The 12,431-nt window shown below is 39.2% G+C and overlaps 1 protein-coding gene across 1 annotated transcript in view; it reads right to left on the bottom strand.

The window, feature by feature from the left end:
* Positions 1-4,829: 4,829 nt before the first annotated feature.
* Positions 4,830-12,431, bottom strand: part of SYT10 (synaptotagmin 10) — a 50,823-nt gene continuing 43,221 nt past the window's right edge. Inside the window, exons 4-7 of the mRNA XM_077807522.1 lie at positions 10,894-11,014; positions 9,527-9,698; positions 7,390-7,519; positions 4,830-4,901 (exon numbers count right to left, since the gene is read on the bottom strand). Coding sequence (XP_077663648.1) covers positions 4,830-4,901; positions 7,390-7,519; positions 9,527-9,698; positions 10,894-11,014 — 495 coding nt within the window. The remainder of the gene's footprint in view (positions 4,902-7,389; positions 7,520-9,526; positions 9,699-10,893; positions 11,015-12,431) is intronic.

A 12,431-nucleotide genomic window follows, 5' to 3' on the forward strand; every position in this document is an offset into this window, starting at 1 on the left:
ACACTAAAATAGTCCCGTTACATATGTAATGCTGCTATGGCTTCCCACAGGGCAAGTTACTGTAGACCAAGCCATGATCTGGGATTTTCAGTGCACTGTAGCAGCATCTACATGGGATATTACTCCATGGCAAACTGTAGAGTAACACCCTGGTTTGCCGGGCAGTACCTTGCCAGGTAGATAAGCCCCTAGTGAGTGTTAATATAATTTCTTAAATTCTCCAACATTTATGCTTTTAAAAAATGATTTAAAGTGTTTATGTGCAAAGTATAAATCTACCAATGAAACTTATGAAGCATCATAGACCGTTTATATCCCAGAAACCATCTAGGTACATATTTTCTTCATGGGTTAATCATCATCACCCTAGAAACTGATAGTCAAGGCTTCCAAATAGATAAAATAAAAGCCAACAGAAAATAAATGAAAATACAAAAGTAAGAGGAAAGGATGACTGGGTAAGGATTCCCTGGAAACTGAACAAATTGCTAAGCCTTATGGGTAGACGTGGTTAGAAATTAGTTTTTTCCTGAGAAAAACTTTGATGAAAATTAAAATTGCTTATTTTCATTGAAATGTTATTTCTGAATTTTTTGGTTTTAAACTGAATAATTTGCGGTTTTGATCACTGAAAACCAAAAGTATTTCAAGTTTTTGGATGTTTTGTTTTTTGATGAAAACCAGATAAGAATATAAAAATGGCCATAGTGAGTCAGACCAATGGTCCATCTAGCCCAGCATCATGTCTTGTGACAATGGCTGGTGCCAGATTCTTCAGAGGGAATGAACAAAACAGGGCAATTCATTAAGTGAAGCACCTCCTGTTGCAAGTCCTAGCTTCTAGCAGTCTGATGTGTAGGGGCATCCAGAGCATAATTTTCAACAAACGTGGAAATTTTTGAGAAAAAAAAATCCATTTAGTCAAAAAAGCCATTTTGATGGAAAATGTGTAACCTGATGTATTTATGGGTTACTGCAGTCCCTGCCCTGCCACTCAATCTAGCAACAGCTAGTAGCACAGAGATAGTGTATTTCCCTCTCCAGCTGCTTGCTGGAAGGGAAGGAAGTGGGAGTAATGCTGCTTCCTGAACCTCTGATGATCATGATACACTGGAGAAAGGTCAGAGGCTTTCTATGGCAGCTTCTTGAAGAAGGAAAATAATGGGTGTAGCCATCCTGCACCTATTGAGGAGGACTGAGAAGGGCTTTCATAGATTCTAAGGCCAGAAATCCTCTTGAGGCAGTACAGGGGAAAGTCAGTGTCAGATTACTGCTGCTTGAATACAAACCTGGTAGAGAAAAGGTTGTAGGAAAAAAGCGGCGAGGTGTTGGGAAGATGGAGGGGGAAGAGACAAGTCAGTGGAGTTTGGCAGATCTACAGTCCAGATTAAAGAGGGCGATGTGTGAACTGCATCAGCCCAGTTTCAGTGGCTATTTGTGAACATCTGCTTCTGTTTGTTTGCAGCCCCACTAGAAACCCAAACCTACCCTGGTTTTCAAGTTCCACTCAAACTTTTTGCATAGACCTACGGACAGCTTCATTGTTGTTCAAACAGTGTTTTATGGGTTTTTTTTTAACTCGTTAGTATGGTGGGGAAACACTTCATTATTTACCCAAGAGACCAGAGTGGCTCATAGGAGAAATTTGCATTTGGGCTTTTCCATTTTATAGTGTATTATTGTAAGTATATATAAGAGCTGAACAATTTTTTTGGAGCCACTTAATCCATCATGTAAATACAGTTCATATGGGTGGAGTTTGCTGTTCTGAAAGCATTACAAATTCTGTAGTACAAAAAAATTTCTTATGAAAAATAATTACTGTGCCCAGCCAATTCAAGGTAAATTCAGGCTTTTAGAAATGTGAGTTTTTCAAATTGCCAGATGTTATTGGAATATATTTTACACAAACCACTTGCTAAGTTTGATTGTGTTTAAATCAAAATAATATTTATGATATTTCGAATATGCAAATATAGGTAATCAAAACATTTCTTCAATTTTTTTGCACCTTGTCTACAAATTAAGCACAATTATGTTTCTTAAAAGCTGGAAGGAAAAGTTATTTATTCATTCACTGAGACTTTCTTTGCTAAGTTTTCACTCTAAGTGAACTTTTATGACAAAGGTGTACACTTTTAACATGGTGGTCTTCAGAAAAAATGGTATCATCTAAGGCTCCTAATCCTGCAAGAAGCTACACACGTGCATAACTTGTGAGAAATCCCCTTGAAAGGAATGGAATTGCTCACATGGTAAATGAAGCACAGACTTAACTTTGCAGGATCAATACTCAAAGGATCAATGAAAAAATAAACCATTTTACATTACTTAAATACATCACTGATAAGGGCACAATAAGAAAAACAGTCTATAATCTACAGCTAGATTTTTTTTGAAAGTCCGATGCCTAAATTTAAGTATTTCAACTCATATGAGTAGGCACCTAATTAAGCAGCCTGGTTTTTCAGAGGGGCAGAGCACCCATAAATCAAGTTTGGAAACACAAGCCATTATTAATAATTTTATGAACAAAAAAAAGAGCACAAACTGGATTATTATTCCTTTGGTTCTGGATAATAATTTAAATCCAAGAAAGAGATCATTTAAATATCTTGCCACTTATAATAAAACATACATGATATTAATAGAAAATGATGAAACAGTTATAAACAAGATATTGTTCATTAGTGAACACTAATGCTACATTTGATTGTGAACTTGTTAGCTTTTTTTGGATATTAGATGCAAAAAAGTGCAAAGAATATGCAGTCAACTGTTACAGTACCACATTACAAAATAGTAACTTTTGGGGCACAAAACCCCATTTCCTATAATACTTTATATTAAGATAAATGTATACTCAAAATAGTTTTTGAATCTCGAGATATATAAGTATGTCTCTATATCAGCCTTGCAAAACTATCACGAAAATTTACCAGCCCAGGCACAAAATCTCATGATGATGATGGTGATGAAAACCAAATTACAGTTTACTCTCCTATTTAAAAAATTTACATGCCCAACGCAAGTGGATGAGTAAAACTTTGCAAGGCTGTATGTATATGTATTTATTTATTAAAATATAATCTTGAGGGTTAAAATACCATGGGACAAGAGGACCAAATCTCTAGAAGGAAACAGTTTCTATAGGATTCAGCAAAGGTGGCTTGCAACGAATTTTTTCAACCGTTGGTCCCTTTTTTTGTTTTTGTTTACAGTAATATAGAAAGATGGCCTATGTGTTTGTGTATGTAATTATTTTATGCTTGGTTTTACTAGAACATCAAGACTAGCTTTCTGTGGTTTTTCTGGAGGAAATAATAGACATCTCAGAGCATGTTTACTGGGAGCTATCACACCCTAATTAAAAAGCTGGAGGTGATGGATTTTTATAAATAAATTATTTTTCCAAAATGTTAGTCACTGAAATAAATAGGTATTAACAGAGCCAACCAAACCCAAAAGATTTTTTTAAGTCTGAGTAAAAATCCCCTCCTCTCAGTTTTCGTTCTCTTGACTTCTGTCATGTCAGAATTTGGTAGTTCTCCCAACATTACAGAGTTTTTCTGCATAAACAGGACATACATTTCTAATTTTAAGCTGTTTTGGGATTTGTTTTTAAACTGAAACCTTTCTGGCTTTCTTTATATGTCAAAAAGAAACAAGCAAACAAACAAACAGAAAAAAAGGAACAACCCTAATTAATTTTCCTATTGTAGCTCATCTTTAAAAGTCCAGGGCCCAGTCCTGCAGCCTTTTCTCTGTTCTTACTCAGTACAAATTCTCTCACTGAGCTAAACTGGAGTTTTACTGAGACTTGGATCAATACTGCAAAGTAACGTGCTAGTATTTGTTCAGTTTTTTTAACCAACTAGCTTTAACTGATGCTCAGTTTGTATTTTTTTTCCTTGAATATTCTTGAGTTTACTAGCAGGAATGTTCTATGAGTTAGTAACATTTAAGTTTCTACCTCACTATATTGACAGAAGGCAAATTTCAAATTCATAATCCCAAGTATTTTCACTGGACGCCTGATTCTAAGAAAAACACTTATCCAGTCCTATTAAATTCATAGGAACAGAACAGAACCAATCCCATGCGAACAAGGCATCCAGTCAAAATAGCTTGGATATCAAATACCACATAGTTGTCTCCATAATGTCAGTAGGATTGTTGTAAGGGTTCAACTGCATGCATTCATTTGCAGGATATGGTCCATAGGACCTGAACTAAAACCAAATGAATTCAATAGGATCCTTTCCATTGACTTCAGTGGGTTCTGGTGCGGGCCCATGGTGAGCAAAGTAACATTCAAGACAATCATAGAGAAACTGGACATTATGTTGTTAGAATTGTTTTTTCTTAGTACATCAAAATCTGTAAACGTTTTCTTTAATGGTCATATACGGTTTAGTGCAAAATTTATAATTTAGAGGCAAGTTACAAAGTAAGTGCGGTATATGACAATTTTGCTACTTTAAAAGGAATAGCATCATAAACTCAATTTATTTTCAAGTGCTAGTATATATGTATTTGTTTTTTTCTGATTTCCTTCCATCTGCAAAGAAACAGGTTGTATCAAAACAATACTTTATGACAGAGAGAAAAATGAATATCTTTGCATAAGGAAGGAGTATTTTGGCTCAAGTGAAATTCATTCTTAAGAAATTATTAGAAACTCTAATATAAGACTTAGAACAGGAAGAAAATCTATTTTAATACAAAAATATGGATACAGTTCATCTCAGGAAGCCAAACCTTTTGTTAATGTAGGTGTGATGGACATGGAGCTTGGACACTGGATGTGATGAATCCGTTCTCGTGCCCTAGGGTGTAGGTGGTGGTTTTGGTGATGAACAAGACCCCTGGCTATCAAAACTGGTTGCCTGGCCAGGTAACTGAAAGAAAAGTTTTAGTTTTACTATCATCATCAGGTCTCTCACTCATCATGGTTATTTCTGAGGATGAGAGAGTCATAAGGACCCTCTCCAAAAGATGGAGCTGAATTGTACCTCCAAATGAAAAAGACATTTTTAGAAAATGAAAACTTAATCTGAAGTAATTTTTATGCCTCAGTACACCCCTCCTGGAGAATTAACCATGGTAAGGAAACTTTTTTGGGGGGACCTCATAAGGACCCTCCCTGAATCATTCCATTTGGGTGTGGTTTGCTTCACCATCTACTGAGTTCTGTCTCCAAACCGTGCATATATGCTGGAGAATCCAGGAGGAGGCCAGTGCCCTCTGTGCAGTGCCCTCTGAACTGTTCTGGCTCCAGCTTCCTCTCTCTCACACATTCCCTGAGATTGTAGTTCCGGCAGACACTCCCCAGCTGCCACCGCCCTGGACGCTTCTTTAAGGGTGGTTCCCCACAGTAGAGGGAGCCATGAAATAGTCAGTGCTGCCTCAGGTTGTATCAGCTCTCAACTGGGTTATCTGCAAGGCTTGATTGAAGAGAAGGGGTGAACAACATTTGTCCCCCTGACCCTAATCCTAGCCTGCTCCCTAATGAACCCAGTCTGCACCCTCCCAGCCCGAAAGCCATGACTCCAATGGGTGTTATGGATCTGGAAGGATGTTGTCCTAAGACACTGAAGGGGATCTTCTCAAAGTTCACAGTTACACACAGAATTTTCCCTGCCTTAGGAGTAGAGGGTTCAAATAAGTGATTGTTTTAGCATTGCTGTATGTGGTGTGACAAAGCTCTGTCCTTGCCTCTATGGGGCCTGCATTTCCTGGCGGATTTCGCTAGCCTCAGAGGCTCACTGTGACTCCACGTAACCCTTCTTTCTCTAGAGACAAGGGTCACAGTCTACTGAGCCATTTTCATCATAAGCCAGCAAGGGAGGTGAGGAGAAGTTATCCTTCCTTGCACAGTCTCTGTTGTCTCCCAGTCTCAGTGATTAATCAGGGGGCAAAGGTGGGGGGAGCCCGGGCCCACCCTCTACTCCGGGCTCCAGCCCAGGGACCCTAATAGTATCAGCTATGGTAGCTGACCTTTTAGAAACATGACATGTACAATTCCCTGGGCTACTTCCCCCACAGCAGCCCTCACTTCCTCAAGCTCCACTTCACCCTTACCTCAGGGCCTCCTTCCTTGTGCCTGATATGGTGTGTACTACTCAGCCTCTCCAACAGCTCAACTTCCTCCCACAGCTCCTGACATGCACACTCACCTGACTGACTGGGAGGCTTTTAACTAGTTTCAGCCAGCCCTTGATTGGCTTCAGGTGTCCCAATCAACCTAGCATTCTCCCTGCCTTCTGGAAAGTTCTTAATTGGCCCCAGGTGTCTTAATTGACCTGGAGCAGCTGCCATTTCACTTATCCTGGTACAAGGGATTTGTTTAGCTTGGAGCTAATATATCTATCTCCCACTACTTTTCTATAGCCATCTGGCCTTGCCCCGTCACAGTGGCTACTGGTGTGTAGCCTCAACTCAGCCTACTTAATGGAGAAATCTAAACTCAATATTTTAGTGACACAACTCTCTTTAATGCTAATGATTTCAGATAAGAAAATGATTGCCCTTGAAATATTTACATTTACCACTCCAAAGTAATTAAAAGAAAAAGGAGTTCTTTTGGCACCTTAGAGACTAAGAAATTTATCTGAGCATCCGATGAAGTGATCTGTAGCTCACGAAAGCTTATGCTCAAATAAATTTGCTAGTCTCTAAGGTGCCACAAGTACTCCTTTTCTTTTTGCGGATACAGACTAACATGGATGCTACTCTGAAACAAGTAATTTTAAGCAACCCTTGGTAATCTCAAAATAAACACTAGGTAGCTGCTAAGAAGATTTGAAAGAACTTTATATCAAAACCTTGAGAGCAGAGCAAGGCAACTTCTGAAGTGACACTTTCAGATCAAAATTAAAGCCCTAAATCAGAACCTCACTGATTAAAATAACAGCATAAATCAACAAAATCATTCTTTAGACATGAACTGAGTCATAGATTTCTTTTGACTGTCCACTATTTAGAGAAAATTCAATCCATAAACATAAGAAACTTCCTATTCAAGTGGAGTGCAGGATGGTTTAGGAAGCGAAATGCATCCCTGAAGCCCAGGGTCAATTTCTGACCCCTGGCCTGCCCCAAAGTGGATCTCCATACCAGCCTTTTCAGGGCAGGGCAAGGTGCTTTTCTGCAGTATGTAAGGTATGCACAGGCATCCCCGCTTGGCCATTCAACCCTCTCTCCCCCATCACACACAACTCTCATGCAAGATTTAAGTGGTGTGGAGGATCTTCCACAAGCTCCTCACATGGGGAGTGGTACCCACACCTTAGTGACTGTCATGATTCTCAGAGGCTCATGGAAATGAGTTATTAAATACAGAGAGATGTAGCAACAAGTTGGCTATAGAGATATTCTACTTCTTACCTCTACCAATGGATGCCAATGAGTAATAGGTTTACGGGGGTAAGCCAGCATTTCATTCCAGTGATCTCTTCCAAGTCCTTCAGCATCAAGTCCTGTCCTACACACCCCGATCACCTCATTGTGTCCTACTCTGAGGATTACAGAAGGGCAGAGAAAGCTTTTCGTAATGCAGATAGATTTATTAACATCTTTGAACCATAATGCAGTTTGATTGGTTTAGCACAAAATGTTTTTGAAGATGCCCAAAGTGTGCACATTATTGTTATTAATCATATTTATTACAGGATGACTGAAAAATCCCAGTCAGGTTTGGGGCACCATTTTGTTAGGAGCTATAAAATCACAGATGAAGAAATTGGCCCTGCCCTGGAAAGCTTACAGTTAGAGCCCTGCAAATCTGTGGATATCCACTTTAAATCCACAGATATCTGCGGATGCGGATAACCACGGACCATGTTCGCAGATTGGATGCAGATACAAATTTGGTATCTGTGCAGGGATCTACTTACAATCCAAAAGAACAGGCAAAGAGTTGGAGACAGGGATAACATACAAATAAATGACGATGGTTTTGAGTATGCAGTGTTGCGGCTGTGTTGGTCCCAGGATATTAAAGAGACAAGGTGGCTGAGGTAATATCTTTTATTGGATCAACAACTTCTTGGTGAGAGAGACAAGCTTTTTGAGAGTTTACACAGAGCTTTGCTTCGGGTCTGGGAAACTTACTTATTGTCACAGCTATTTCTGTATTGGAGCAGGTTCTCTCGGGGTATTTGGGTGGCCCATTCCATGAGATGATCTACTTCTCTGGTGGAGTGTCCTTGTTTGATGAAGGTGGTTAAGTGTGTTAAGCTGTGTATCCCAAACTTGCTCCTTAGAGCATATTCTATGGTATTTGAGTACCTGGCTGTAGCTAACAGATTTCTTGATGTATTTGGGGTGGTTACCGGACCTATGAAGGTAAGCATCGTGATCCATGGATTTCTTGTATATAGTTGTCTGTAGGTTTTGAGTGTCACAGGTTAGTTAGTTACATGTTTTGCTGTTGTGTTTTAAATTGTGGGGAGAGGGATGATGATGAGTAGGAATTGGAGGAATGAGGGTCCATCCAGGATCCAAGAGTAACTGCTGATCTTAAGGTATATTTTTCATCTTTAGTCTGTCAGAATAATTAGAACCTCAGGTACAGAAACATAAAAAGTAGATCTATGCTTCTTATCAAGGCATTCAGGGGTGTAACCGTGACTGGCAAAAATCTTAACACCAGCTAAATGCTTAATAGTGCTGACTCTAACATTGATCTATTGTGTGACCTTGATCAAGTCACTTTCTCTCTCTTTCTCATTTCTTCCCTCTGCAAACAGGCAGTGATACTTATCTTCCCCTATGACAAAGCCTTTAATTCTGAATGTCTCTGGAACTCATGAGTAATAGTAGGTGTGAGTGAAGTAGGCTCTGCCCAAGTATTATTCTGTCAATCCATTTCTAACGTAACTTGCAACCCCCAGGCTATTTTACTCATAGGGATGATGTTGTCCCCTTTGTGCTAGGAAACTGGGAAAGGATGGGAGGGGATGGAGCTCTGCCCATATCAGAACATAAGTGGGCGATGCAGTTGTGGGGTATTTCCCTCCTCTATATGGAGACAGGAAGTAGGCAGGGCCAGGGTAATTGACCTGAAGTAATGAGTCCCCTTGTTGAATTATCTGTAAGAATTTAACCCAGGGTCTATAGAGCTAAAATATTTTCTACTGCTTGAGCTAAAGGAATAACTCCATTTGCTGGAAGTTTTACAGACTTACAAACCCTTACACGGTCTAGCCACAGAGTCGCGGGGGGTGGGGGGAAGAGGGGAATGGAACGGACAAAGACTCACACTGTTAATGTGGGTTACATTTACATGACAATTTCCAGTCATGTTTAATTTTCTTCATACCATCATTAATGACACTGATAAACAGAAGTAAACACTGAAAGGTATGGTAGCTTTGAATCCTCCAGGAGAGGATTCAAAAGTGTTATTTTACTGACAGTGGATTTACTTAAAACATGAGGCGGTTAAAATAATAAATCAATTGCTATAATGAGGAAACCACTTGCTGAAGATTAATATTTTCAGGGGACAAATTGCACTTACCGATCATAGTCCATCACAGCAATGGAGAGGCTGACCTGGTCCACATTCTCTGGAGGGATATCGAAGATGATGGCCTCATTATAAATTGGATTAAGTGTGTTTTTCTTTGTAGTTGTTTTCCGCTTTTTCAGCCTTCGACCCTCACACATCAGTGAGACTTTGACATATGGATCTGAGTAACAGGAAGTCATTTTCACACACTGGTCTCAATGCAGTTGAAATGTAAAGCAAAAGAGCAGCACATTCTTAGCAAGTGAACATTCAGGAAAACCTAAGTTGTATAGGTATTACTGACATAAGACAACCAGAGCTGTCTCTGCTGCAATTTCAATTTCCTGTCTACTCAAAAGAAGGTTCAAGCAGATAGAATAGATACACCCACCTCTACCTCACACTCAGCCAGTAGCTCTAATGTTGACCTCTCCACCTGAACCAGTTCTCCTGAAGTTTTCCTGTGATAACCATATTAGTTAAAAAATAAAAGGAGGAGATTTTCAAAAGTGCAGAGGGCAGTTAGGTACCTAACTCCAATTGAAAGTGAATGGGAGTTGTGTGTCTTTGAAAATCTCTCCCCATGTTTTAATGCTTCATTTTCTTTTAATTATCTTCTGCTATTATTTTAGCAGGATAGATTAATCCCCATTGTCCTACCCCTCCAGAAAGCAAAGCAAAACTTAACTAAAAAACAAACAAACAAACCCCAAAACTTTGTAGGTGAAAATCAAAGTACAATATAATGCCAACTGTATCAAAACTTTCCACTGGCTATAGAGATTTTTAATGCTCCACTGAAGGGGTGTCTTCTGAAGAGCATTTCCATTCTGAAAAGTGTCTTTGGTACAACAAGACTGTGGATTTACATGTTTGCCTCGCAGTGCTTTCTGTATCAAGTTTCAGTTTACAACTTTAAAACTAAAACAAAACAACAGTCCTGCAAACTCAGCCTGAACTCTAACAGCCAACCAGTGTTTTATCTTACTCAGCATCAAAATAATAAATGTTGGGATGGCCCGATTATACCCTCTCTTTCACCTGCATAATCCCATTGTCTTCAGTGAGTGCCCTCAGTGACTATTGCTTTCAATGGCTTTGCTTGGAATTGTTTGGAACTTTGTAAACAATTTCGTTGATCATGCAAAAGATTAAACAGAATCCTCATTTCACTCTTTCTGAGCCATGTTGTCTCTGCACAGCTAATAAAAAGAAAACGCAGAAAAAAAAACAACCCCTATTTTTCCACAAAACTGAGCAGATATGACTCAGCATATTCAAAATATACATATTTGTTGAGTAAGAAGTTGTTGTTTTAATATAGCTACTTTTCAGACCAGAACCCCACGTTGTTAAGTGAAAAGAAGAATACCCACCCGAAGCGCCAGTTACATCCATGGCTTTGAGATTTCTACATTTGATTACTGTTAACGTCATTCGCCCGGCAGTAGGTAAATAGCAAAGGGAAAACATGATTTCACCCAAATCTATGCTTTCCTAAAAAGGAGAAATATGGTTAGAATTTTGTGCATTATGCAAACAGTTCAAACAATCCAAAACTGTAGAATCATTCAAAAAATGAATGTGGAAACCTATTTTGCTGAAGATCCAATCTCATTTAGATGTGTTTATAAAGAGATTATAAATAAACTTTTCCAAAAAAAAAATTATTTGAAGTACAAAAAATAATTAGAAATGGAAGAATATTTTGGTGACTGGCTTTTGAGTTTCAGATTGAGGATTTTAGTTCAGGAACAACCTCAGAACTCTGATGTTCCAGGCTGGTGGGACCAGAGGCATGTTGCATTCAGAGTGAGGAACAAGGAATGCTGAATGTAGGATCCTTGCATGCCATGGCTCCTTGGAAATCATGGAGAGATACTAATGTCAGCTCCGGAAGGGACTTCGTGTTCTACCCTCCCAGCCAGGCAGTAAGGTGGTGAGGTATCAGCCTAATGTATATTCACATAAATTAAGCCCATTCCACAAATGTGTGAACAATTTGTGTGGATGTGAAAAATTTGCCTCATTTTGTGAGCTTTTAGAGAGGTCATTGTACTTGTAAAAGTCATCAACATGAAGCTCTTTACCATTTCCTTCTTCTGTGTTCTATTGGTCAGACAGAAGGAAGGAAAGAGCAAAGTAGCATTCTCTACACTATCTTGTTCCTTCCTGGGTGCAACACAACCTTTAGGAAGGTGATGTACAAACCTGGGAAAGATGGACAAAGTCCAAATAGAAAAGGAGTACTTGTGGCACCTTAGAGACTAACCAATTTATTTGAGCATAAGCTTTCATGAGCTACAGCTCACTTCATCGGATGCATACTGTGGAAAGTGTAGAAGATCTTTTTATCTATCAGAGGCTCGTTCACCTGCACATCCACCAATGTGATATATGCCATCATGTGCCAGCAATGCCCCTCTGCCATGTACATTGGTCAAACTGGACAATCTCTATGTAAAAGAATAAATGGACACAAATCAGATGTCAAGAATTATAACATTCATAAACCAGTCGGAGAACACTTCAATCTCTCTGGTCACGCAATTACAGACATGAAAGTTGCGATATTACAACAAAAAAACTTCAAAACCAGACTCCAGCGAGAGACTGTTGAATTGGAATTCATTTGCAAATTGGATACAATTAACTTAGGCATGAATAGAGACTGGGAGTGGCTAAGTCATTATGCAAGGTAACCTATTTCCCCTTGTTTTTTCCTACCCCCCCCCGCCCCCAGACGTTCTTGTTAAACCCTGGATTTGTGCTGGAAATAGCCCATTTTGATTATCATACACATTGTAAGGAGAGTGATCACTTTAGATAAGCTATTATCAACAGGAGAGTGGGTTTGTGTGTGTAGGGGGGTGGGGGGGGGGAGAAAACCTGGATTTGTGCTGCAAATGACCCA

This window comes from Eretmochelys imbricata, chromosome 1, assembly GCF_965152235.1.
Source record: "Eretmochelys imbricata isolate rEreImb1 chromosome 1, rEreImb1.hap1, whole genome shotgun sequence".
In the NCBI taxonomy this organism is placed as follows: domain Eukaryota; kingdom Metazoa; phylum Chordata; order Testudines; family Cheloniidae; genus Eretmochelys; species Eretmochelys imbricata.